Source organism: Chelonia mydas, chromosome 7 (assembly GCF_015237465.2).
Source record: "Chelonia mydas isolate rCheMyd1 chromosome 7, rCheMyd1.pri.v2, whole genome shotgun sequence".
Classification (NCBI taxonomy): Eukaryota; Metazoa; Chordata; order Testudines; family Cheloniidae; genus Chelonia; species Chelonia mydas.
In genome coordinates, this window is record NC_057853.1 from 78861825 (window position 1) to 78889579 (window position 27755).

A 27755-nucleotide genomic window follows, 5' to 3' on the forward strand; every position below is an offset into this window, starting at 1 on the left:
CCTAGCATAGGGGTTGTGGCTACACTGTCTGGGTGCTAGAATCCCTGTGCCTGGCTGCTAGAACAACATAGCTGGGCTTTTGGCATCCCATGTAAGATAAAGTAACTCAAACATTGCTCTATATTGAAATTATTGGACAAATTGATAACATAAACCAATACAGTTCTCCATAAAGGAAACGCTTAGGCCTGGTAATTTTTATTTAAGTAATGAGAACAACCAGTTAACTTTCATGAACACAGTATATCAAATCTTCCTAATAGTATTTTGTAAATCTGACATCAGGATGGTAGGCTCAAATTTACCCAGCTGTAATTAAAAGAATTTATCACCAACTGGAAACTTGTGGCTACTTGTTTTATACAAAAATCCAACAAGTGACTAAGCACATGCCTGAAGAGACTGGCAAATTCCTTAAACACACCTCACTGAGAAACTGGTTGCCAAAACAAGGATTTGGCTCTAGTAACAGTCATGAGTACACTGGCATTACGATATACATTCTTTATACCTTGCTGTGGCTTTGGTTTTGTGTGAGTACTACATCTAGACCCTTCTGAGGTACACTACATTTTTATTTATTTATTTTAGTGAGGACAAGGAAAGGGCTTGTTAGCTGAGTAAAGTATTTGGACATCCATTTTCCGTTGGCTTTTTAAACACCCACAAAAATAATTGTATTTAAGAACAGACTGTGCACTAATCAGCAATTTGTTTTTAAAAACGCGTAAGACATCCTGAGCCTATCTGAAAATGTTTCTGAATTCCAATAAGAAAATGTCTTTATAGTCACAAAACCTAGAAGATTACACTTCAAATGCCATATTGCATCTTGCCCAAGCATGGAATGAGAAGAAGGGTGCTGTGTTGAGACATAATACATGAAGGCTATAGAATCATAGAATATCAGGGTTGGAAGGGACCTCAGGAGGTCATCTAGTCCAACCCCCTGCTCAAAGCAGGACCAATCCCCAACTAAATCATCCCAGCCAGGGCTTTGTCAAGCCTGACCTTAAAAACTTCTAAGGAAGGAGATTCCACCACCTCTCGAGGTAACGCATTCCAGTGTTTCACCACCCTCCTAGTGAAAAAGTTTTTCCTAATATCCAACCTAAATCTCCTAATATCCAACCTAAACTTGAGACCATTACTCCTTGTCCTGTCACCTGCTATCACTGAGAATAGTCTAGATCCATCCTCTTTGGAACCCCCTTTCAGGTAGTTGAAAGCAGCTATCAAATCCCTCCTCATTCTTCTCTTCCATAGACTAAACAATCCCAGTTCCCTCAGCCTCTCCTCACAAGTCATGTGTTCCAGTCCCCTAATCATTTTGGTTGCCCTCCACTGGACTCTTTCCAATTTTTCCACATCCTTCTTGTAGTGTGGGGCCCAAAACTGGACACAGTACTCCAGATGAGGCCACACCAATGTCGAATAGAGGGGAACGATCACGTCCCTCGATCTGCTGGCAATGCCCCTACTTATACAGCCCAAAATGCCATTGGCCTTCTTGGCAACAAGGGCACACTGTTGACTCATATCCAGCTTCTCGTCCATGCCCTTAGGTCCTTTTCTGCAGAACTGCTGCCTAGCCATTCGGCCCCTAGTCTGTAGAGGTGCCTTGGATTCTTCCGTCCTAAGTGCAGGACTCTGCACTTGTCCTTGTTGAACATCATCAGATTTCTTTTGGCCCAATCCTCTAATTTGTCTAGGGCCCTCTGTATCCTATCCCTACCCTCCAGTGTATCTACCTCTCCTCCCAGTTTAGTGTCATCTGCAAACTTGCTGAGGGTGCAATCCACACCATCCTCCAGATCATTTATGAAGATATTGAACAAAACTGGCCCCAGGACCGACCCTTCGGGCACTCCACTTGATACCGGCTGCCAACTAGCCATGGAGCCATTGATCACTACCTGTTGAGCCCGACAATCTAGCCAACTTTCTATCCACCTTATAGTGCATTCATCCAGCCCATACTTCTTTAACTTGCTGGCAAGAATACTGTGGGAGACCGTGTCAAAAGCTTTGCTAAAGTCAAGGAACAACAAGTCCACTGCTTTCCCCTCATCCACAGAGCCAGTTATCTCGTCATAGAAGGCAATTAGATTAGTCGGGCATGACTTGCCCTTGGTGAATACATGCTGATTGTTCCTGATCACTTTCCTCTCCTCTAAGTGCTTCAGAATTGATTCCTTGAGGACCTGCTCCATGATTTTTCCAGGGACTGAGGTGAGGCTGACTGGCCTGTAGTTCCCAGGATCCTCCTTCTTCCCTTTTTTAAAGATGGGCACTACATTAGCTATTAAGAATATTAATTATAATCCTTACTCAGACTAATCTCCCACTGGTTTCCTGTTGGATTCTAGGGAAGTGAGAATATACTTAATTCCATTTTTTTAAAATGAAGAACAGAGAAGTTAAAATTAAAAAATCAGATTCTGAAAAATAATATACCTGATACAGCAAGAAAATCGTCAATGCTTGTAATGTCATCCACAGCTTCAGTAAGAACATGTATGCGATTCTCCCATGTGCTCTTATATATTTCCATGCTGTTTTTTACCACCTGGCTTTTTGGTCTGGCAGCAAGAGCTAAAGCTGCGTTAATAACCTGCAGAAAATAAAATTATATTCTTGACTTCATCTGAAATAACTAAAATGCATAACAGATTCTAAGGCAGTATTTCTGTTTTCTGAGCATTGAAGATATTCATCCTTTCGTTATATTCAAAGGAGGAATACTTGTAAAATATTGTACATGTTAACCTTCCTGTTAACTGAATTAGAGTTCAGTTGTAATTTTAATTGAATAGGACTACAAAATATTCTTTAATTGGAGAATTCACGACAAACAATTCTGTTTAGTAACATGAAATCTATTTTTGTCAGTATAAAATAGTTTCAAAATATTTTTATGTACAATCCCACTTTATTAGGTACGAATACGCTTTTACTACGTAATACATAATTAGAAAGATGTATAAGGTCACTGCAGTTTGGGGTTTATAAACCCTTAAGAGTAGCACCTATCATACTGTAAATTACTTTCACTGAAGGGATACTTTAACACCCTAAAGCTTTCAAGCCATAGACATGGTATAGGGAGGTGTATACCAGTACAAGATATCATATTATCCCTGCTATGTATTCATCAAATGAAGAAAAAAAAAACAGAACACCAAACAAAAGACACTTGAAGAATTAAACAACAAAATAATTAATCACATCCTACATTTCAGTGTAATATCTAGTGCTGGCAAGGTAGATTAGGAGAAAAACATACAAATTAGAAAGAATTCACAACTCTGCTCCACTGTGATCGAGTGGTTATAACCGAGCAGTTCCTGGTTCTAAATTCAGCTGAAATGCCTTCTCATTGTATGATCTTAAGGAAGCCTCTTGACCTTATGCTGGAGTGTACCCAGGGGAGTAATAAAGAAAAATTGCACTAAAGCTGATAGACTCCTTCCCTGTTTTAAGTGTTTTAAAATATTTCTTCCCTAGACACAAAAAGCATATAAAATTTAAATTAAAAATACATAGTAAATGTATATCATCAACTTTTGCAGGAGGAGGGAAAAAACACACAGAATCCTGAACTTAGTTCCTGGCAAACAAAAAGTTTCTCATTTCACATGTACGTGAATTTCAGATGGAGTGTAGAAGAGTGTCTCACCGGCCAGCATGTCCTGTCATGGCTGGGTGAGGCATAGCAGGCTTTCCTCATCTAGCAGCCCTGCAATGGTTTGCTTCTTGTTGCCTCTCAGCCCTCCAGCCATGTCAATTAAAGGCTTTGTCTGTTGTGAGATAGGCACGTGGTTCCTAGCTTGCACAGAAACACGTATGTTAGCTTTCATCTCAGCTAAAAATCGTAACGTAGCCATGGTCGCACAGGCGGCAGTGGCAGGGACTAGCTGCCCCGAGTACATACCCGTGGGGTCCAGGCATGTTTGTACTCAGGGCAGCTAGCCTGTGCCACCACTCACCATTGCCTATGCTACCACAGCTGCATTACTGTTCTTAGCAGGCTAGCCATACCTCTCAACATTTCAAATGGCTAAAGCAGAACATCCCCTACAGGGTTCCCTACTGACCCCTCCCAACCAGCTCCCCCACATGGATGCTCACTACAGGTCTCCCTCGTCCATGGCTCTCCTCAGTTCTCCTTCCACCTGACTCCTAACAGGCCCTTCCATGAGAACACGAACTCCCAACCTCTTCTGTTCTAGGTCTCCCCCTTGCCAGATGAGCTCTCCCTCTTTTATACTGTATCCTGACCCGTTCACACCATGTCCAATAACTTCAATTAAGTTACTGAATCAGGACCAGCTGGAGGATAGCTGCTTCATCACCGACAAAGCTGAGCCTGAGTTCCCTTGATGGGCCAGCCAGCATGTGACAAGGAGTACATTGGTTAAGGAATAAAATAGAAAACTATGCTATAATAGATGAACTATGAACAACTTTATTACTAATATATATGACCTACTGTACTAACCTACAGTATGGCAGTGCTACATTGTACATTAGGGAGGCAATCTTAAATAATACCCAATAAATGAATAAATATGTTAAAAGACCTGTTTCATTGTACATGAAGGAAAAGCAATCAAGAGGTCTCCACGCTATTCAAATTACTACTGAACCATTCTGTAGATTTCCAATAAAAATCTCCCTACCTTGACTTTTCACTAGTGTAAGTCAAATTCTACCAAAAATTGCTGAATATAAAAAAGGGACTCTTATTAATGTGAATTCACCCTCTCCCCTTGGTTTTTGGCTTACTAATTCCACAATTATATTACCTGTTTACATTATATTTTAAGCTCGTTGACACAGGGACATTTGCCTTTCTATATATCAGTGTAGCACCATCAACAGCTAACAAACAATACGAGTTTATTAAACTTTTCAAATTTAGAGAAACATAGTTATACAATTTTTAAAAGGGCAACTGATTTAACTCTGATGAAATGCAAGAACAATGTACTAAGGGAAAGAATGCCAAAAACCTGAGCAGTTACAGTACAAAAGTCTTCAGATCTGAATGTTTTTGTTTAAACGCATCATGCCCTATGTTTTCAACAAAAAATATCTGCCAATAATTAATTGCTTGATTTCCAGTTAAGATGACATGGACTCTTCACAGAAAAAAAAATACTTTACTGAAGCTAAACCTAGTGATTTTATTATTAAAGCAGCCCTTGAAATAATTACAAAAAATGTAGTTTCCTTGCATGTAGTGCTGTACAGATTAGTCATTCAGCGTGTAAAGAAAACTCTTGATTTCATGCAACTTTCTTTAAACAAAAACATTGACTTTAGAAATGATAGGTTGTTGTCACAACCTTCTCTGATGCCAAACAAGGACTGCCCAAGCCAGGTCCAGCTGGGTCCTTAGTTGACTTAAGCTTTTCCCTTTTTGACTATTAATTAATTTTGCACTAAAGACACATCTAATCTCTTTCCATATTTAACATATCATTACAAAAAATACTCTTCACAGTGAGTTATATGCTCATTTGATCCACACTGCTGATCCCCAGAATCTAGAGGTAAAGAGATTGTGTGTTTAAGGGACTGACAATGGCTACTGTTTCTACTAACATGATCCTATCCATAAAACAGGGCAGATTTCTTACATGTCATTCACATTTGAATTGTGAGAACCCCAAACCCAGCTCTCAACCCTCATTTTACTATCTGTATTATTGTGAGGAAATGCACTTCATTTAATTCTAAGTTAATGAAGTCTTTTTGTGGTGTTGTTATATATTATACATATTAGAGCAGACATTCTCAAAATCTAGGTTCATGACCACCTTGCCCTTCTCATATGCCCAAATGGGAGGGGGGACACCTTGCAAGATCTCATCACATTTAGGAGGGAGGGCTTCTCAGTATTGAAAAGGTGAAGTACCATTTTTTTAGCACTAGCTAACTCCTAGAACAGTGCTAGAGGGGAAAGTCAGTAAGCTAGCTATAAAATTATCCACATTTAATATTTAGAATATAATAATGTCACAGAAATAACATTGGTAATTTAGATTAAAGGTTGCTCTAATGCATCTTTTCAGATAATTGCAAACAATAAAAAAAGAAGTAAATCATCAGTCACATTCACAGCCAATCTCCACACAATGCCAATCTCCACACATAATGACAAAAATAAAAAAGGAATCCTACAAAAAGTGGAAACAGACAAATTGCTAAGGATAAGTACAAAATAATAGCACAAGCAGTTAGGGACAAAATCAGAAGGGCTAAGGCACATAAATGAGTTACATCTAATAAGAGATATAAAAGGCAATAAAGAAGAGGTTCTTTAAATACATTAAGAACAAGAGAAAGGTTCACTATTTAGTGGGGAAGGAGAGCTAATTATGGACCAACACCAAGGCTAAAGTGTTTAATGCTTACTTTGCCTCAGTCTTCATTTAAAAAGTCAGTTGTGACTAGATGCTTACACAATTTATATTAACAATAAGGTGGAAGGAATATAAGACAGAATAGGGAAAGAACAGGTTAAAGAATATTTAGATAATTTACATGTATTCAAGGAGCAAGAGCCTGATGAAATTCAACCTATGGTACTTAAAAGAATTAGTTGAAGATATCTCAGAACCATTAGTGATTATCTTCAAAAAATCATGGTGACAGGGAAGGTCCCAGAAGACTGAAGAAAGATAAACATAGTACCTGCCTTTAAAAAGAGGAACAAAGAGGACCTGGGGAATTATAGATCAGTCAGCCTCACTTTGATACCTGGAAAAATACTGGAACAAATTATTAACCAATTTGTAAGCACCTAAAGTATAACATGGTGATAAACGATAGCCACCATAGATTTTTCAAGACCAACCTAATTTCCTTCTTTGACAGGTGTAACAAAGTTCCTGCTCTACCTTGGTGGGTCTTACGCTTATTGGCAGATTTGCTCGCCTTGGAGCTTCACGGCAGCCCTCAGCTTGGCCGTTTTTCTGAATTCACAGTCCAGGTCGACTCCTCCTGTGTCTGACCAGAAGTTGTGAGGATATGGGGGGAACCCGGGCCCGCCCTCTACTCCGGGTTCCAGCCCAGGGCCCTGTGGAATGCAGCTGTCTAGAGTGCCTCCTGGAACAGCTGTGCGACAGCTACAACTCCCTGGGCTACTTCCCCATGGCCTCCTCCCAACACCTTCTTTATGCTCACCATAGGACCTTCCTCCTGGTGTCTCATAATGTTTGTACACCTCAGTCCTCCAAGAGTCTACGTTCTCACTCTCAGCTCCTAGTGCCTCTTGCTCCCAGCTCCTCACATGCACACCACAAACTGAAGTGAGCTCCTTTTTAAAACCCAGATGCCCTGATCAGCCTGCCTTAATTGCTTCTAGCAGCTTCTTGATTGGCTGCAGATGTTCTAATCAGCCTGTCTTAATTGTCTCCAGAAGGTTCCTGATTGTTCTGGAACCTTCCCTGCTACCTTACCCATGGAAAAGGGACCTACTTAGCCTGGGGCTATATATCTGCCTTCTATTACTCTCCTATAGCCATCTGGCCTGACCCTGTCATACCTGATACAAACAAGTTAGTACTGCCTCTCTGACATGGTTACTGTAGTTACTGCCTCCTGACATGGCTAGTTATTACCCATTACCTTGTACATGTTGGTTTGATTAAAACATCTCTATTACGTAAAAAAAAAAAAAAAAAAAAAAACCTTCCCTGCTACCTTACCCATGGAAAAGGGACCTACTTAGCCTGGGGCTAATATATCTGCCTTCTATTACTCTCCTGTAGCCATCTGGCCTGACCCTGTCATACAGGGTTACTGAACTGAATGGGGGAAAGCAGTGGAGATTATATATCCTGCTTTTAATAAGTCTTTTGATACAGTCCTCCATGACATTCTCATAAGCAAACTAGGGAAACACAGTCTAAATTAAATTACTATAATGTGGATACAAAACTGGTTGAAAGACCATACTTAAGGAGTAGTAACCAATGGTTCACTGTCAAACCAGGACACGTCTAGAAAGGTCCCATAGGGGTCTGTCCTGAGTCTAGAACTATTCAAAATATTTTGTTTAATGTCCTGCATTATGGAGTAGAGAGCATGCTTATTAAATCTGCAGATTACACCAAACTGCAGATGATACCAAGATGAGCTTGCTAGCGCTTTGAAGAACAAGATTACAATTCAAAACAATCTTGACAAATTGGAGAAATTGAATGAAATCAACAAGATGAAATTCAATAAAGAGAAATGTAAAATATATTTAGGAACAAAAAATCAAATGCACAAATAAAAATGGGAAATAAGTAGTATTGCTGAAAAGGATGTGGGGGTTATAGTGGATCACAAACTGAATGTCTGTCAACAATGTGATGCAGTTGCCAAAAAAAAAGAGGCTAACATAATTCTGGAGCGTATTAACAGGTGTATTGTATGTCAGACCCGGGAGGGACTTGTCCTGTTCTACTCGGCACTGAGAAGGTCTCAGCTGAAGTAACTTGTCCAGTTTTGGGCACCACACTTTAAGAAAGATATGGACAAACTGGAGAGAGCCTGGAAGAGAGCAAAAAAATGCTAGAAGGTTTAGAAAACCTGACCTATAATGAAAGGTTAAAAAATTGGGCATGGTTAGTCTTGAGAAAAGAATCCTGAGAGGGGATGTGATAACATCTTTAAATATGTTCAGGGCTGTTATAAAGAGGACTCTGATCAATTGTTCTCCATGTCCACTAAAGGCAGGACAAGAAGTAATCAGCTTAATCAGCAGCAAAGGAGATTTAGGTTAAATATTAGGATTTTTTTTTAACTTTAAGGAAAATGAAGTACTCGAATAGGCTTCCAAGGGAGGTTATAGAATCCCCATCATTGAAGGTTTTTAGGAACAAACACTTGTCAGGGATGGTCTTGTACTTGGCCCTGCGTCAGCTTGGGGATGATGGACTATAACACTTCTCATGATCCCTTCCAACCCAACATTTCTATGATTCTATAAGCCCACGACCATCACAACACTCAAGTATATACTGTCATCCCTGCATACAGTTTTAATTTGCAACATCAGATTTTAGTTAATGTAGGGTCTCATCCTTTATTAGTATTTTGATATTCCATTGCTACTAAGTCTTCTTAAATGAGTTCATGGGTATTCAGTTCGCAAAACATTTAAATCTCCATTATGATGCACAGGCTCCAGTGAAGGCACTGCAGCACAGGCATCCCCCCCCCCAAACAGTTAAGGTGGAACATTTATGGTTATTAGGATTCATTTTTATAAAGATAAGTGCTCAGCATTTCCATCAGTTATTGTATTACCTTTGGCACTAAACATGCACTTTAAGTAAATACTTCATGGTAGACATGACAGACACAGAATAGCACATTATCCTAACACCAGCCTTAACCATCTTCTATTTCCACAGGAAATTAAATATGTTCCCTTGCCTGTATCTTTATTATGATTAAAAGATTACTCTTCCTTAGGAGAAGCAGACTGATTCCTCTTGATACCTAATGTTATGTATTTTCTAAGGCTTAAGATCTACTAAAAGTGCTCTCAGAGAATAAAGTCTCTTAGATGTGGCATGGGTACTCTGGCCCATATGACATTTTCAATTATTTTATTAGAACATCTCTCAGCATCTGTGTCAAAAGACTTGTTTACTAAGTATATATGCTTGTTTGGAGTTACTTCAGCAGTCAGAATAAAGCACAGTTATTTGAAAAAAAAACCACCTTATTTTAAAGTTATAGATCACAACCCATAGCCTATGACTATAGCATGTGACTTAGAGGCAGACAGTTCTTTTACACTTCTTAAAGTTACTTCTTAATAGGGACAAGAAAATGCCAACATTTGCCCCCCGTCCCCCTCTTCCCCTGCAATGGAATTGGGAAGGATTTCCACACACTAAACTTGTATATCTAAGGTTATTCAGCCTCTGACTTAACCCATCTTAACCCAAGATCAGATATGATCTTGCCCATCTCTGTCTCTATGGAACCGAGAATTTACGAAGGGAAAACCTGGTATATTAAAATGTATTTTTAAATCTTATAAAAAATTGAACATTGTTTTCTGTTATGTACCCTCATTAAGGGGGTTGGAACAAGATTAATGTCACAGTCTATTATTTCATTTGTGCAGTCCATAATGATGGGTATCATTGCTTATATGATTCATCCTACTGAACCCTAGGCAAACTTTTCATTAGTACATAATGCATTATGATAAGGATCAAAGACATTCAGTAAAAATCCCAAGCAAGAAAATAAAAATGAGGAATAGTACATATTATGAGCCATTTTATATTGAATCCCTATAAGATTGCCAAGATTATATGAAGAAACTGTACAATTTGGACAACGAAAGGAATATCAGTATAGCCAAAACAATGGGGGACTGGAAGAGAATTGAAAAGCATGGAGGGAAGTGGCAAATGAAGAAAAGTGCCCAATCAACCCCACAGACATATATATCACAAGCACAGCCTCTTCCACCTGAGAAGGTAGAAGAGCAGAAGACTGACAAAGTCTGTGAGGGAGCTCACCATACAGACCAGATTTATTTGGGAAGCACGGTGATACTAGAATACTGGGTACTAAAGAAAACCACAAGAAAATAAAGTAACATAATACACCAATAAATGTTCCTGTGTACAGTGGGAATGTTACCTTTGGCATTTCCAAATAAATACCAGCCCCTTACTAGCACTTGTGTATGTCACACTTATTATAGGCAGGGCTATAGTAGCACATGTTATTATTAAGGCTGCGAATCTGTCACGGAGGTCACGGATTCCACGACTTTCCATGACCTCCGTGACTTCTGCAGCATCTGGTGCTGGCTCAGGAGCTACCTGAGCCGGGCAGCCCCTGGGTCAGCAGCAGCAGCAGTTTGGGTGTGTGGGAGGGGGCTCAGGGTTAGGGGCAGGAGGTTGGGGAGTGCGGGGGGGAGTGCTTAGCATGGGGTGGGAGGATACCCAGCTCCCACTGGCATGGCCCCCCGCAGCTCTTAGGCAACAGAGGGGAAGAGAGTCTCCGTGCCGCGCGCTTCCTGTGCCCGCAGGCCCTGCCCCTGCAGCTCCCATTGGCTGAGGCAGCCGGCGCTTGTGGTGGGAGCATTGGAGTCCCTGCCCTGGCTTCTGCCTCCACTGCCTAGGAGCTGTAGGGACACAGAGCTGGGTAGGAAGCTCCTGCCAGCTCTGCCAACCCCCTAACCCTCAGTACCAGCTGGGGTCCCAGGTCACCTCCCCCAGCACCCATGGCACCCCTGGACCGCTCCCTCCCCCCCCGAGCACCCATGACCCCTGCCCAAATTTTAGTCAGGGTGGTATTTTTAGTAAAAGTCATGGACAGGTCACGGGCCCATGAATTTTTGTTTACGGCCTGTGACCTGTCCATGACTTTTACTAAAAATACTCGTGACTAAAACATAGCCTTAGCTATTTTTAATGTTGCCCAACACTTCCCATAAGAAGACCCTGTTTTCAGTTGGTATTAATGTTGACAAACTTTCATTTTTTGAGCTGCAATTTTCCATGCCAGAGGTCTGCCTCGGGTTGATCAGTGGGGTGGACATTTCAATCAAAACAATTCAGTTGTTTTTGAGAGCAAGGCTAGGGAAAATACATGTTGGCCACATTAAAAAATGTGTGACCTTTTATTTAGTACTCCATGCTTTTGAGCAGGGACTTGAAATTTGGTAGTTGGATGGGCCTTCTGTCAGAGATATGCCTTTTTGCCACCCTGTGGAAATCTACCCAAACATGGCCAAGTTCTAAGCCTCTGACAAATCAGTTTCTACTTGCTCAATAGAGACTTTAGGTTTTAGGAGCTAAATTGCCCCAAAGACTGCGCCTTACTGGGCATGTTCCAGCCTGGGGTTATGCAGGATTTCCCCTGCAACTGGATTTCTGTGCTGCTGTGGGCTGGTCTAGGTCTGAGTACCTGAACTGAGAGCAGGGAAATTTTCTCTCCAGCACTCTCAATGACCTGGCCTCAGGGAATGTGGTGCAGAAAGCTGCATGATTCAAATGCACAGGAGATAAGAGTCAGAGCTAAGGGAAGCAAGGGAATTCAATTAGGATGAGCCTGGGGGACAATTAGGATAAGGAGTCTGGGGGGCGGGGAACAGACTCATAGTTGTGGGTGGTGGGGGAGATTAAGCTAGGAGACTCAGACAGGGAGACAGGGAGGGAAATGGAAGGAAGGGGCTTGTAGGTTGGGGAAGCCTGAGACTGGAAGAGGAGTGAGAAGAAGAATGAGTAGGATGGAGAGAAGGGGAGGCAGAACTGATGAGTAGCTGTGGTGTAGGAGAACTGGGACTGGCTGGGAAAATAGACTGGGAGAAGGAGCTGTGGAGGACATACTGAAATTAGACGATGAGCCAAAGGAACCTGGAGCCAGTGGGGATGGGGAATGTGAACAAGGGGGTGACAGGAGGCCAGGGTGGGGAATGGATAGTTGTATGAGAAGCTGGGAGGGAACTGGGAACAACTGGCCAAGGAGCTGGGCAGTGGGAGGGAACTGAAAATGGCTGGGGAAGGTGACAAAGTGGCACTAGTGAGTGATAGACTCGGATGAGGAGATAGGAGACTGGGGCTGGGATGAATTGCCTGATGAGTGGAGATTGGCACTGGCTATGTGAAGAGAATGGGACTGGGACAAAGAGCCAGGAGTGGGGAACAGACAGGACTGGGACTGGGACAGGCACAGGGTGGAGCAGACAGGACAGAAGGGGCTATGCTTGTGGGGAATGAGCAATAGAGTCTGTTTATGCTAGTGTGCACTCCTCTCCGATGGGACCCAAGATTTCTGAGTGTCTCCATCCCTCTGCTATTACCAAATATTTGTGAAATCCACTGGCAAAGTGTCCTCTTGTGCTGGACCACACAGATGATGACCACTGCTATTGCTATCAATTATTCCATTAGCTCAAGTGGCAGAGGTCAGTGTAGTGGCATCAAAGGCATCAATCTTGCTGCTGACCAATGTGGGCGTTATGATGCCACAAGATGGAATTTCTGGGGTTTTTTTCAGATTATTCTTTTAATAATCTATTAAATTACATGTACAAAACTACATAAAAACTATTATTAAGGTTGCATAGCCAAGCGCTCAAAAGTCAGGCAGTGCTGAAATTAAGGTTGCCTGTGTAAACTTAATTCAGCCCCCTTGTATCTTTGCATTATGATACAATAGTTTAATTACATAATCACATACTATAGAGTCATAGAGTTTAAGGCTGCAAGGGACTACCAGATAATCTAGTCTGACCCCTGCACATCACATGCCCCCAGCACCTCCACACTAACCCAACAACTGAAATTAGACTAAAGTATTACACCTCACAGGAGACTGGACTATTGTGTGCCACAGAGAGAGAATAGGAGGGATTGACACACACCAATGTCGAAGGCCCCACACAATGGTAGGGAAACAATTAAATAAAATATATCCAGATAATCTGCAAGGTCACTGCCCTCCCGACCACACAATGGTAATCAATTAGACCCTGAGCATGTGAACAAGAACCAGCCAGCCAGGCACCTGAGAGACAATGCTTAGTGCCACCTCAGAGCCCTGGCCCAACCCCACCTAAAGTCCCATCTCCAGATGTGGCCTTCCCTGATGCTTCAGAGGAAGGAGACAAAAAAAAAAAATAACAGCAGCAAAAAAATAACAACCCAGAATTCATTGGAAGGAGGAGGAAGATCCTTTCCTGATTCCTGGTGGTGACCACCTGAAATCCTGAAGCATGAGCTTTCAAGAACATAAGACATAAACCAGCAGTGAGCTCTAGAGCTGCTGAGATCCACCCAGTCATAAGCAACTTGTCAGACAATTGCACTCATAAATTTGTGCAGCTCTTTCTTAAAATTAATTAAATTGTTTGCCCCCACAACTTCTACTCAGAGGTTGTTCCAGAACCTCACTCTTCTGATGCTTAGAAATCACCTTATTTCCAGCATGAATTTGTTCATGGCCAGTTTATATCCATTTGTTCTTGTACTAACATTGTCCTCTATCTTAAATAGTTTGTCATCTTTCCTGGTGTTTACCCCTCCCTCCCCCCAGCCTTAGCCTTCTTTTTGCTAGGCTAAACAAGCCAAGCTCTTCCAGTATCCTCTCATATGCCCTCCATTCCCCTGATCATCCTAGATGCTCTTCTCTGCATCTGTTCCAGTTTGAATTAATCTTTCTTGAACATGTATGACCAGAATTATACACAGTATTCCAAATGATGCCATACCAGTGCCTCATACTGAGGTATTAATATTTCTCTATCTCTAATGGAAATCCCTCGCTTGACACATCCTAGGACATTTGTCTTTTTCACCACATTATGGCTCATAGTCATCCTGGAGTCAATCCATACACCCTAGTCTCTTCTCCTCTGCTGCTTCCAGCTGATGAGCGCCCAGGTTGCAGCAGAAATTCTTATTAGACATTGCACTATGTACAATTGAATTTCATCCCATTTCGTCACTCCAGTCTTGAAGGTCATCCAGATCTTTCTTTATAATATTCCAACTCTCTTCTGTATTGATAACACTTCCCAACTTTGTATCATCGCCAAATTTCATCAGCATACTCCTACTTTTTGAGCCAAGGTCATTAATAAAAATATTGAATAAGATTAGTCCCAAGACCAATCTTTGAGTAACTCCTCTGGTAACCTCCCTCCAGTCTAATAATTCACCTTTCAGCACAACCCATTGCCTTCCCCCCTTAGCCAGTTCCTTATCCACCTTGCAATTCTTGTACTGATCCCATCTTCCCTAATTTAACTATTAATTTTCAGTGTGGTAGTGTGTTAAATACTTTACTGAAGTCCAAATTTATAAGATCTCATGCATTGCCCTTATCTAAAAAATGAGTTATTTTCTCAGAGATGGAAATCAGGTTGATTTTAACTTTGGTAAACCCATGATGTATTACATCCTCTTTAGCATTTACCTCTGTGAATTTAATATTTTTTTTATTTATTTATTTACAATTTTTTCGAAAGCCTCGCCTACTGCTTAGGTCAGACTAACAGGTCTGTAATTGCCCAGATCACTATTTTCCCCTTTAAACACAGGTAAGACATTATGTTTTCATTCAGAGCACAGGATGGACCTGCTCTGGGGATGAATCAGGGTGGTGGAGTTCAAAAGGCTGTTGTATGTAGGATCCCTACCTCATTTGTTACAGAAGTTGGAAGCTGTGTATTGAATGGGGCAGGGGATTACAGAAAAATAAAGGATGGTCTTTTGGTTAAAGCAGTTGAATGCTGCCCTGGACAACTGAATTCTTTCCCTGTCTGTGCCAGAGAGTTCCTATGTGATATTGAGCAAGTCACTTAAACCAAACTTTTCATAGGGCTCACCAATGGTGTGTTCCTCATTTTCTGGGTGCTTGTTGTGAGACCCTGAGGTCTGATTTGAAGAAGTGCTAAACACACACACCTTCAGCTGAAGTTAATGGGAGCTGTTCTTTGGTGCTATATGTTGCCAAGTTCTTTGAAAATCCATTTCCTAGCATTCAGCATCCAAAATTAGTGGATAATGTTCGTCTTAATCTCTGTGCCTCTGTTCCCCATCTATGAAATGAGAATACCACCACCCCACATCTTACTGGGGTGTTGTGAAGATTAATTCATTAATGTTTGTGAACTCTCATATACTACAGTGATGAGCACCATTCAAAAGCCCATGAGGAAATTAATATGCCTGCCCTCAGAGAAGGGATTGAGTAGTCTGCATGGCTTAGGGCCACACATTGAACAATGAGGAAAAAACAAAATATTGAATAGCTTCTCATTAAGTAGGAACCATCCATCATCCTAGGCACTGAATGATCCTGTGGGAAAACCAGTATGTGGTCATGTAATAAAGATTGTATCATACCGCAAACACACAAGGGTGACAATAAAGATGATATGGGCCACCTTAATTCTGGCATTTCGTAACTTTTGAGTGCTTGACTTTGTAACGTTAATAATGTTCTTTTAACATAGGTCATGTTTGTTTTGTTTTTGCATATATTTAACATTTATATTAAAAATGGCAGCATTCAAAGACCCCCCAATCAGGATGAGAGTTCCATTGTGACAGGAGCTGTATTGGAAAGCAAAATCCCTGTATAGTACACTGGATGAGTGAAACTTATGTTTAAGTCTCTAGTTGTGCAGTGCCTACAAGTAAATCATACTGCACATTGACCCAGAGAATTTGCCACAGAACTAAAAGTATACAAAATATCTGAAGCAAAAATACTGGACTCTTCCCTTAACAGATTTAGTTTCTTTCTAAACTATTTCCACTCTTGATCCATGAAACAGCTTCTGAAGTGCCAGACTGCCAAGGACTAGAAGCAGCTCATACAATAAGACTTTAACATTTGATTTTCCTTTAGCACACAATTCAGTGACCCATAAGAAAACAAAGTGAAAGAACACGCTATATTATTCACCTAATATCTGTCATACAATCTGCCTAGAGCAATCTTGCTTCATTCCACTGAAAATCCTGTTCAGAAACTACGTGTGCAATTTGGACAGTGGCACAACTGCTTAGCCTAGGAGTTGACTCTAAGGTTGTCTGATTATGCTCTTGGAAAAGGAATCCCACAGCTGCATCCCTGGAGGCATGTCCAGTACCTTAATGGGTATTTTGGCCTTGGATGCACAGTGAGGAGAGGACATGGCTGCTGTCATTTTGGCATCTGGACCAACCTCTGCTGACATTGTCAGCATATTTTATTTTTGTCTATGACCAAAACAATACATCTTCAGCTTTTATAATAAATAATAATAATAATAATACTGTCTTCACTCTTCCAATTCGTAGCTGTCTTTCCTTTGTTTTTGGCAGCAGTTGAAGCTCAAATCTAATCTACAAATTGAGTTAGTTCTGCTTCTTACTTTTATGACACAAATATTTTAAATATAATACCTAACCTTTAATGCATTCTTTCATTTTGTCTATTTCAATTCTACAGTTGAGGATTCTTTGTTTCTCCTTTTGACAAACAAAAGGGAATGTTTTTCTAAACGACACATCTAAAGTGATGCAATAACGGAAACAAGTCTACACAGGATGTACAGCCCATCTTATATAGCTTTAATATTGTGTACACATACAACAACTTTAGCATATCCAAACACACTGCTACCCAGGATATCCACAGGATATCCACAGAGTTGTACAATGATCAACTTATAGAATATGGGACACATGAAATGCAACCACATAAGAGATATCCATCAGTTGGGGAGAGGTATATGAATACAATACACATTACCATTGCCACTCTGGGCTTGACACAGAGTTGTTACAACAAACTTTGCCCTTTTCCACCTCACCAAAACAATGGTCTGGATTTCTGCCTCCCACAGAAATCAGCATGAAAAGGAAATTTCTCCAGGATCCCCCGGTAGCATTTCTATAAAATCATTCTGTGTGGTTTGGCTCCTGCAGAACGTATAGGGGTTCTACCTTCAATTCCTCTGGATACTAAAGATCAATAGGACCCCTTGTGTCTTGGCAGCTGCTCTGGCACATCCTTGCTTGTAGGCAACTGCCAGGGTCTCATGATCCAGTGTCATTTACCAGAACCTCCAGCAAATTGTAATTTGCAAGCATGTAGGGAGCACTGGGCTGTATTACCTTATATGCACAGGTCCACACTGGGCTTGGAAGGGAATGATACATGTCTGCCCAGTCATTCCCATCTTGCCCTAGGCCTGCTCTTTCCTTACATTTGAATCCTGCAGCTATAGGGTTCTCTCAGACAGACGAAACAGCACCATGTCAAAGCTATGTGCAGAGGGATGCAGATCAGAGGGATGATCAGTCCAAAAAATGGAAAATGTGTAAGTTAATGAGGAAGAGTTGATAATTTTTTGCTCCATTGGTTTTAAATATTGCAACAACTAGCAAGAGAGAGACCATTTTAGAGTGCTTTAGTCTGTATTTTTGCCCACTTCCACTTTCAGAAACTTGGAAAGAATTCCTGGAATAATTATGGAGGCATTGCTAAATTCTATACAATAGTTAAAGCCATGTTGAGATTTGCAGTTAAAATAAGGTTAAAAGAGGGAAAAGCAGTGGTTCCCTGCCTTCTTGTTCTCCAGAAGGACCAGCTATGGATCACCAGGGACTCAGTCACAGCAGAACTCCTTGCACAGTCTAGAGATGTACAGCTCTTAAACTAAGTTTAGACGCCACTAGAGATGGGCGATCCTTGTGCAAACCTTTCAAACAATTTTCAGAGAGGTTCACAAACTAGCTGGAGTTTTCAAACTATTTTTTTCCTTTTCAGTTTAAGTAAATCTTTCCCCACAAAGGATGATTCCATGATTCCAAAAACCAACCAAGCAAGCAATTTCTAAGTAGAGGGAAGCCCCTGCTATGTTTTAGGGAGAAAAGAAACACCCCATAAAACAAGACTGATACAAATGGCTTCCCTATACACACTTGGCAAAATTCTGCAATGACTTACATGGGTTGTAAAAGTCACTTGTCAAGTACAACATGACAAGAAAAGAACTGTAAGTCATGAAAGTTATCTAATTTGTGCCAATAAAGGCAAGGTGTGAGGTGCAAAGTGAGTGTAAATTGATAAACATAAAGGGCTCAGCATTTCTTTTAATGGAAGTCCTTCAACTGAGCGCAGGGCTAAAATGCTCCACACCTGGGAAAGCACCAGAGGAAAATCTGCCTGAGCTCAATTCTTACTTTTCCATATCTCCACCATATAATTTTGCCCATTGCATTTATTTTTGCATTTGAGTTCTCTCTCTCTCCTCTTTCTGTTTTCTTTGTACTGGTTCTCTATATCTTTTCCCAACACTGCCCAGTCTCCAACCCATTTTTCTATTTACTTTCCCTTGTTTTTTCTCTCTATCCTTCATTCCCCTAGCCCACAGTCTCTCCTAATAGTATTTAAAATATTTAAATCAATGCACAATGTTCAAGTGATCTTGTCATTAAGCAAAAAGAATTTGCCAATCTATGGTGCCAAGTAGGAGAAACATTCTATTGTGTCTTCTCCATTTAATTACTAAATTCTGGGCAATAGTTTCTTCTTCTTTTTAAGTGCTGATTTGGTGCATTTGGAAGAGTTATGTTCTACAAATCTTAAGCATACTACACATTGATCACATGTGAATTTCCTCTTATGGTTATATTCTAACTGAATTTCAAAATTATCACTGGCAATGGCACCCATGAATATCAAAAATCACATCAGTCAAATTGTTTTGAAAGAAAAATAATTAGTGATTCTAGCATATAAGTCTCAAAAACTAGGGTTTTTTTTAGGAAGATGGAGCCCAGAAATTAGCATGAATGGATATAAAGTTACACTATGAGTCCTAAAAACTTAACCAAGAAACTGAAGAAAATTCCCAGACAATCTCTGTACATGCTGGAAGATCTCTTCCCCCCTCCTCTCCCCCCCCCCCCCCACACCATAAGAGATTTGTACTTCCTGCCATTGTTGAAATTAAGTCTAAATCTTGCTGCCAGAATGTGTGATCAGGAGACCTTTGGCGGTTAAGATGAAGGAATAATCCTCTTTAGGCAACACAGATGCAGCAAATCTATTCTGCTGTTGCTACTCTAGCTTCAGGGCTAGAATAGCTTCCCTGGCATTGAAGGGGGATAAGTGTGTTTGTTCTGTATAAGCGTGTTTAGTCTGTATAGTAACATATCCAAAAATCCTGACATTGGGCTCTGACTATAAATTCCTCCGGTGCAAGGGTGCACAGAAAGTCCCCATGCAGCTGAGCTCTGTGGATTTGCAAGGTCTGCAAATCCTGCTCCCCACCATCAGGGCAGTAATGCATTCATTCTACAATGGGTGAACCTTAGACCAGGAGGGGCACGATGTATTCCTAAGAGCAGAGAATGCTTCGGAAAGTAACATAGATATGGACATTACATGATAAACTCCATATTCCTGTTCAGCATTTGATCTTTTAGCATCGGATAGTTTGTTCATTTTGAACAAGCAGAAGAGGGAGGAGAGCAGAAACAAGTCTGTTTACTAAGCAATTTTAGAATTTCTTACTTACAGTGCATGTTGTAATTTCCATAGGACCAAATAATGTCTACAGTGGTCAGATCACAGACTGGCATTCTGCACTGCATATACCAGAGGTGCTCACTAGTTTCCAGTTACTCCCTGATGTGTTAATAAATACCAAGGACACAAGATGTCAACATCTTCAGGAGAATGGAAATATTATTGCTCCATTTCCTTTCATATACTAATTATACAGTAGTTTTTTTTCTCTCCCCCAACTCCCTTTTCCATTGAGCCTCCATAAGTTAAGATTTAGCAGCACTCACCATTTGTCATGCTTAAGTCAGTATCATGTGATCAATTTTCCAAGCCAGGGACTCAGTGCTCCATCTCAATAATTCTTAGGTTACATTGATACAGTTTTCGTTCACTATGCTGACCAACCACTTAAGTTATAAAATGTGTCTGTCAAGAGGGAAACACTGTAAATGTCACTTCAGTGCAAACACTTCTGTCCAAGCCTCCAATAAATTATTATCCTGAGAGTCAAATTCTATTTCCATTTGTGTCCAGGAGGGCCTTTTCCTCTTGCTGTCATTTTTTCCCCTTTGTGCCTTCCTTGTTTGGTAGAGTTCTTCACCAGAGTCTGACAGGCTCTGTCAGAAATAATGACTGGACCTACCACAACATGTCTCAATATATAGTGATAAAGTGAAATTTCTAGCAAATCAAATATAATAAAAATGTGAATTGGTTTGGAAAGTTTGATCAAAATTTGTTAAGCTATGTTGTTATAATTTTATTTAACAAGTGAATTTAGGACTCAAGACAGACACCAGGTTCACATCCCTGAAGGATGAAGTCCTCAGATCTTCACTAAAGAAAAGGTACAGCCCAGGCAGCAGGAGGGCTGGCTTTCCCATCGCTGCCCCACATTTTTGTCTCAACTCTCTCCAGGGATCACTATGATAGATGCAAAGGCACAGATTTTTAGGCCAAATGGGACCATTATGATCACATAGTCTGAGCTTCTGAATAACACAAGCCATAGAATTTCACCCAGTAATTCTTTTATGAAGCGTAATTACTTGACATTGCACTAGGTCACATCTTTCAAAGAGACATACAATCTTGATTTAAAGTTTTCAGGTGATGGAGAATTCACTACATCCCCCAGGGTAAATTATTCAAATGGTTAGTTACACTTGCCATTAAAAATATGAGCCTTACTTCCAGTTTGAATTTGTCTAGTTTCAACAAGTTTGTTTGACAAGACCTATTTTCCATATAATAATGTTGATTGCCATTAATGAAATTGCCACCGTTGAGCTGTTGATTGGTTGAGTCTAATATCAGCCATTACATTATTTTCCCTGGGAACTATGTCAAGCTAACAGGCCCATAAATTACACAGATCATCCTGTTTACACTTTTAAAATGTTGACTAGACATTAGCCCTCAAACTTTCTCACTATCCAAGATAAATTAGCAGCAGAGATCCAGCAAGGTCCTTTGCATGGATGTGTTAGTAGTTTTAATTCCATGGTCATTCAAGTCTTGGCCTCTCCACTAAGATTGTCAACAAAAGGAACTATTTAGTGTCATTCACAGTGACAGTTGCTGTGTTGTGCACATTCAGTGGAAAATACAGTGGGGAGATTTATATACACAGAGAACATGAAACAATGGGTGTTACCATACACACTGTAACGAGAGGGATCAGGTAAGGTGAGCTATTACCAGCAGGAGAGCTGGGAGGGGGAAACCTTTTGTAGTGACTACAAAAGGTTTTTTCCCCCACTCTCCTGCTGGTAATAGCTCACCTTAAGTGATCCCTCTCATTACAGTGTGTATGGTAACACCCATTGTTTCATGTTCTCTATGTATATAAATCTCCTCACTGTATTTTCCACTGAATGCATCCGATGAAGTGAGCTGTAGCTCACGAAAGCTTATGCTCAAATAAATTGGTTAGTCTCTAAGGTGCCACAAGTCCTCATTTTCTTTTTGCGAATACAGTTAAAGGATTTTGAAAATACGATGAGACACATGTATGGTACATTAATATTCTGAAGTTTAACACAATTCATAAATGGGTAGGATATCCACATATACACAAGTAAGCACATTGACAGGGTCAGGCCAGATGGCTACAGGAGAGTGATAGAAGGTGGATATATTAGCCGCAGATTAAGCAGGTCCGTTTTCCCTGAGTAAGATAATGGGCTGTTCGAGAACAATCAGGAAGTTTCTGGAACCAATTAAGGCAGGCTAATTAGGACACCTGGAGCCAGTTAAGAAGCTACCACAATCAATTAGGACAGGCAGGCTAATCAGGGGCACCTGGTTTTAAAAAGGACCTCACTTCAGTTAGTGAGGAGCTGGGAGCAAGAGGCGCAAGAAGCTGAGAGTGAGTAGGCGTACTGCTGGAGGACTGCAAAGTAAAAGCATTACCAGACATCGGGGGAAGGTCCTGTGGTGAGGATAAAGAAGGTGTTGAGAGAAGGCCATGGGGAAGTAGCCCAGGGAGTTGTAGCTGTCACGCAGCTGTTACAAGAGACACTGTAGACAGCTGCAATCCACAGGGCCCTGGGCTGGAACCTGGAGTAGGGGGTGGGCCCGGGTTCCGCCCATCCCCCTGAACTCCGCATTTGAGACAAGAGGAGGTGACTTGGACTGTGGGTCCCACCAGAGGGGAAGGTCCCTGACCTATCCCCCAACCCACTAGGTGGGTCAGCAGAGAGTGTGGGGATTGTTCTCCTCCCTTTTCCCATGCTGGCCAGTGATGAGGTTAGCTGAGTGAATGGCAGGTTTGAGCCACTTGCAAAAGTGGCCAAACTGAGGGCTGCCGTGAATCTCTGAGGTGAGCAGGATCCACCGAGGCAGAGGAGGAACTTTGTCACAGCACATATACTGAAGAATGTAAAAATCACATATTTAATTAGATACACCTGCATGTATTTTTTAAAAATTCTGATCATCATGGGACACTGGCATATTTAAAAGTGCAATCAGAAAAGTAAATAGATATATGATCATGCAAATAAATGGAGGTAACTTTTTTTAAAAAAATTCCCCTAAAAAAAAATCAGTGCAAAAATTATTACTTAGTGACTTTGTATATTTGCATTAAACTGAAAACTACATGGCCAGATATCAGACTCTTAGAGCCACAAGCCTGGCTGGGCTGAGACTACCAGCCTTTGTCCCCTCCATCTCACTCCAACTGCCATATATGGCATAAATTGAACTTTCGTAGGAGTAGCCTTAGAGGAGCTGAATGGTAGTGGAAATACAGGGCCACAGGGGGGAGGGAGTTGCAGGGCCATATGGTGATGGGGGAGGAGGTGCAGAGTTACATAGGGACGGGGAGAGGCTGGGTGGGGGCACGGGAAGGGAGTACAGGGACACATAGGCACAGGGGAGAGGCTGGTGGGGGCACAGAGACACATGAAAACAGGGGGAGTGTTTGGGAGGAGGTACAGAGCCACATGGGGACAGCGGGAAGGGTGCACAGCCATATGGGGATGAGGGGAGTGGGTGTCTGAGGGGGGTGGAGGGACACATGGACAGGGGGTGCAAGGACACATGGGGGTGCAGGAACACATGGGGACAGAGACAGATGTGCCTGACTGAACAGAGAGGCTAGGGGTCAGCCAGGGTCTGCATGGGGAAAGACAATCCCTTCCTGCTCCCCCCCAAAAAACCTGTTCCATACTTTTCCTACCCATACCTAACAACCCTCTAAGTTCACACCCAGGCGCCTTCCCAGCAAATTAAATCCCTCTCCCTCAGCTCCTCTGTTATCTCTGACTCCCCCAAAACTTTGCACTGATTCAGAGGGGTGCGGGAAATACAGTTTTATATTGTAGTTTAAATGAATTATTACTCAGAATTCTGTATTAATATGACTAGTAAGGAATCTATTTGTCAAAAAACATTTCCTGAATCTTTTTTGTTATCTGTATTGTTACAGACATACTTGCTAAGAGGTATTTTGACATAAATGTCAAAAAATAATTGAAACTAGTGTGATTATATTGTGTTATTTTGACAAATAAAATATGCAAAATTTTTAATTTTTTGGCATAGAATTCCCCCTGAAGTAACTATGTAGACAAAACAATGAGGAGTCCGGTGGCACCTTAAAGACTAACAGATTTATTTGGGCATAAGCTTTCATGGGTAAAAACCCACTTCTTCAGTTGCATTGAGTGAAAATTACAGATACAGGCATAGATATACTGTCACATGAAGAGGAGGGAGTTACCTTACAAGTGGGAAAAGGATGGTACAGAGGAAAAAGCACAGTAAACTATCTAAACTCCTATATGCCACAGGAGGCTACAAAAGTTGCCTTAACTCACCCAACAATATTGTTAATCTATCCAACCACACACTTAGCTAGGCAGAGGAGTCTGTCCTATCTTGGGGACTCTCTTTCTGCTCCCCCACCCCTATGCACATGATACAGTTCTGTGGTGATCTGGAAGCCTACTTTTGCCATGTCTAACTCAAGGAATATTTTCAGCACACCACTTAACAGCACACTGACCCACAGGAACCCTCCTACTAACACTACAAGAAGAAGAATTCTGCATGGACTCCTCCCGATGGTCAAAATGACAGACTGGACTTCTATACAGAGTGCTTATGTAGACGTGCACAGGCTGAAATTGTGAACAAACAGCATCACTTGCCCCATAACCTCAGCTGTACAGAACACAAGGCCATTCACAGCCTCAGAAACAACTCTGACATTATAATCAAAGGGGCTGACAAAGAAGGTGCTGTAGTCATCACGAACAGGTCATATTATGAACAGGAGGCTGCCAGTCAACTCTCCAATGCCACATTCTACATTCCACTATCCTCCGATGCCACTGAGGAGTACCAAAAGAAACTACACCATCTACTCAACAAACTCCCTGCTACAACACGGGAACAAATCTACGCAGACACACCCCTAGAGCCTTGACCAGGGGTATTCTATCTGCTACCCAACATCCATAAACCTGGACGCCCCATCATCTCAGGCATTGGCACTCTTACAACAAGATTATCTGGTTATTTGGACTCTCTCCTCAGACCCTACACTACCAGCACTCCTAGCTGTCTTCGGGACACCACCGACTTCCTGAGGAAACTACAATGCATTGGTGATCTTCCTGAAAACACCATCCTGGCCACAATGGATGTAGAAGCTCTTTACACCAATATTCCACATGAGGATGGACTACAAGCGTTCAGGAACAGTATCCCTGATGAGGCCACAGCACACCTGGTGGCTGAGCTGGTAACTTTGTCCTCACCCACAAGTCAGCAGCACAGCTATGGGTACTTGCATGGCCCCACAGTATGCCCACATTTTTATGGCAAACTTAGAACAATGCTTCCTCAGCTCTTGTCCCCTAGAACCTCTCCTCTACTTGTGCTACATTGATGACATCTTCATTATATGGACTCATGGGAAGGAGGCCCTTGAAGAATTCCACCTGGATTTCAACAATTTCCACCCCACCATCAACCTCAGCCTGGACCAGTCCACACAAGAGATCCACTTCCTGGACACTACAGTGCAAATAAGTGATGGTCACATAAACACCACCCTACACTGGAAATCTGCTGACCACTGTTCTTACCTACATGCCTCCAGATTCCATCCAGGACACATCACATGATCCACTGTCTACAGCCAAGCCCTAAGATACAACCTCATTTGCTCCATTCCCTCAGACAGAGACAAACACTTACAAGATCTTTATCAAGCATTCTTAAAACTACAATACCCACCTGGGGAAGTGAGGAAACAGACTGACAGAGCGAGATGGGTACCCACAAGTCACCTACTACAGGACAGGCCCGACAAGGAAAACAACACACCACCACTGGCCATCATGTACAGCCCCCAGATAAAAACTCTCCGGCATATCATCAATGATCTTCAACCTGTCCTGGAAAATGATCCCTCACTCTCACAGACCTTGGAAGGCAAGCCAGTCCTCGCTTACAGACAGCCCCCCCAACCTGAAGCAAATACTCACCAGCAACTACACTCCACACCACAGAAACACTAACCCAGGAACCAATCCCTGTAACAAATCCCGTTGCCTACTCTGTCCCCATATCTACTCTGGTGACACCATCAGAGGACCCAACCACATCAGCCACACCATCAGGAACTCAGTCACCTGCACATCTACTAATGTGATATATGCCATCATGTGCCAGCAATACCCCTCCCAAACTGGACAGTCTCTATGTAAAAGAATAAATCGACACAAATCAGACATCAGGAATGGTAAAACACAAAAGCCAATAGGAGAGCACTTCAGTCTCCCTGGACATTTAATAACAGATTTAAAAGTAGCCATCCTTCAACAAAAAAACTTCATAAACAGACTTCAAAGAGAAACTTCAGAGCTACAGTTCATTTGCAAATTTAACACCATTAATTTGGTATTGAACAGGAACTGGGAGTGGCTGGCTCACTACAAAAGCTATTTCCCCTCTCTTGGTATTGACACCTCCTCATCAATTATTGGGAGTGGACCACATCCACCCTGACTGAATTGGCCTTGTGATCACTGGTTCTCCACTTGTAAGGTAACTCCCTCCTCTTCATGTGACAGTATATTTATGCCTGTACCTGTAATTTTCACTCCATGCATCTGAAGAAGTGGGTTTTTACCCACAAAAGTTTATGCCCAAATCAATCTGTTAGTCTCTATGGTGCCACCAAACTCCTCATTGTTTTTGTGGATACAGACTAACACGGCTACCCCTCTGATACTTGACACTATGTAGACCAGTCCGCAGAAAAAGATATGCAATTCAGTTACTGCCATCATGTGTGCAGAGCTGGGGTGTCTTTTGAAGGAAGCTTAAATAATCATACAAAAAGACCTACCTATCTAATACTAAGATAGATAGATAAATAGATAGCAAACAGTAACTTACATTTGAACGAGGCTTAGCAGCAGCTCAGCCAAGGGACACTCCTTTTTGGCTCACCTGGCAGAGCTGCTCCTGCTGCTTTCTACAGACACCATGATCCCAGTTCAAGTTTATGTTGCAGCAATGTGCGGGATGCATGCACAGCAAGTTCAGTTACCAAATGGGGACTCTGCGCATCAGCAGTTGGCAGACATAATAGCCGGAGATGTAGCAATTTAAAAAGACTGCTTCAGTTCTTAAAGTGTGTAAATGCCAGCAAATCTGGCAGTCTAATTTATGTGCTGAGCTAGCACATCTAAAATCTTTAATACATAATAGGAAAATACAGACCCCAACAAGTCTACCTACTATTTTCCCCCTTATTAAATTATGATTAGCGTTGTATACTTAACTTGTATATATAGATAAGACATTTTATTAGAAAGTCATACCTGTCATTCCTTAGTAATTAACATGCATGATGCAGGAGGTTTAGTGTGTGATCTTTTTACCTCTGGAGTCCATGGTGCAAATATTCTCTTAAAGTCGAAATAAATTTGTTGATTTTATATTAGCCCCAGTTTATTCACATAATGTGACTAAAGCCCATTCTGGGTTTTGTTTTTTCTTGGATCTCACTACAAACAGGGTTTGTCGAGGTCAATCCTTAGAGGGGAGACCTAAATCCTACACAAAATGATGCTGACCATTCAGAAGATGGCTTTCTTCACATTGTGAAAATGGAGAATTATTCTGGAGTAGCTATTCCTGATTAACTCCCATGTGTGTGGGATTAACTATCGATGTGT

The 27755-nt window shown here is 41.5% G+C and overlaps 1 protein-coding gene across 3 annotated transcripts in view; it reads right to left on the reverse strand.

Annotated features, from left to right (window-relative positions):
* CTNNA3 (catenin alpha 3) overlaps positions 1-27755 on the reverse strand; it is an 891674-nt gene that overhangs the window by 242914 nt on the left and 621005 nt on the right. For all 3 annotated transcript variants that reach the window (XM_037904831.2, XM_037904833.2, XM_043550666.1), the window contains one exon: positions 2458-2614. In XM_037904831.2, the coding sequence (XP_037760759.1) occupies positions 2458-2614 (157 nt within the window). The remainder of the gene's footprint in view (positions 1-2457; positions 2615-27755) is intronic.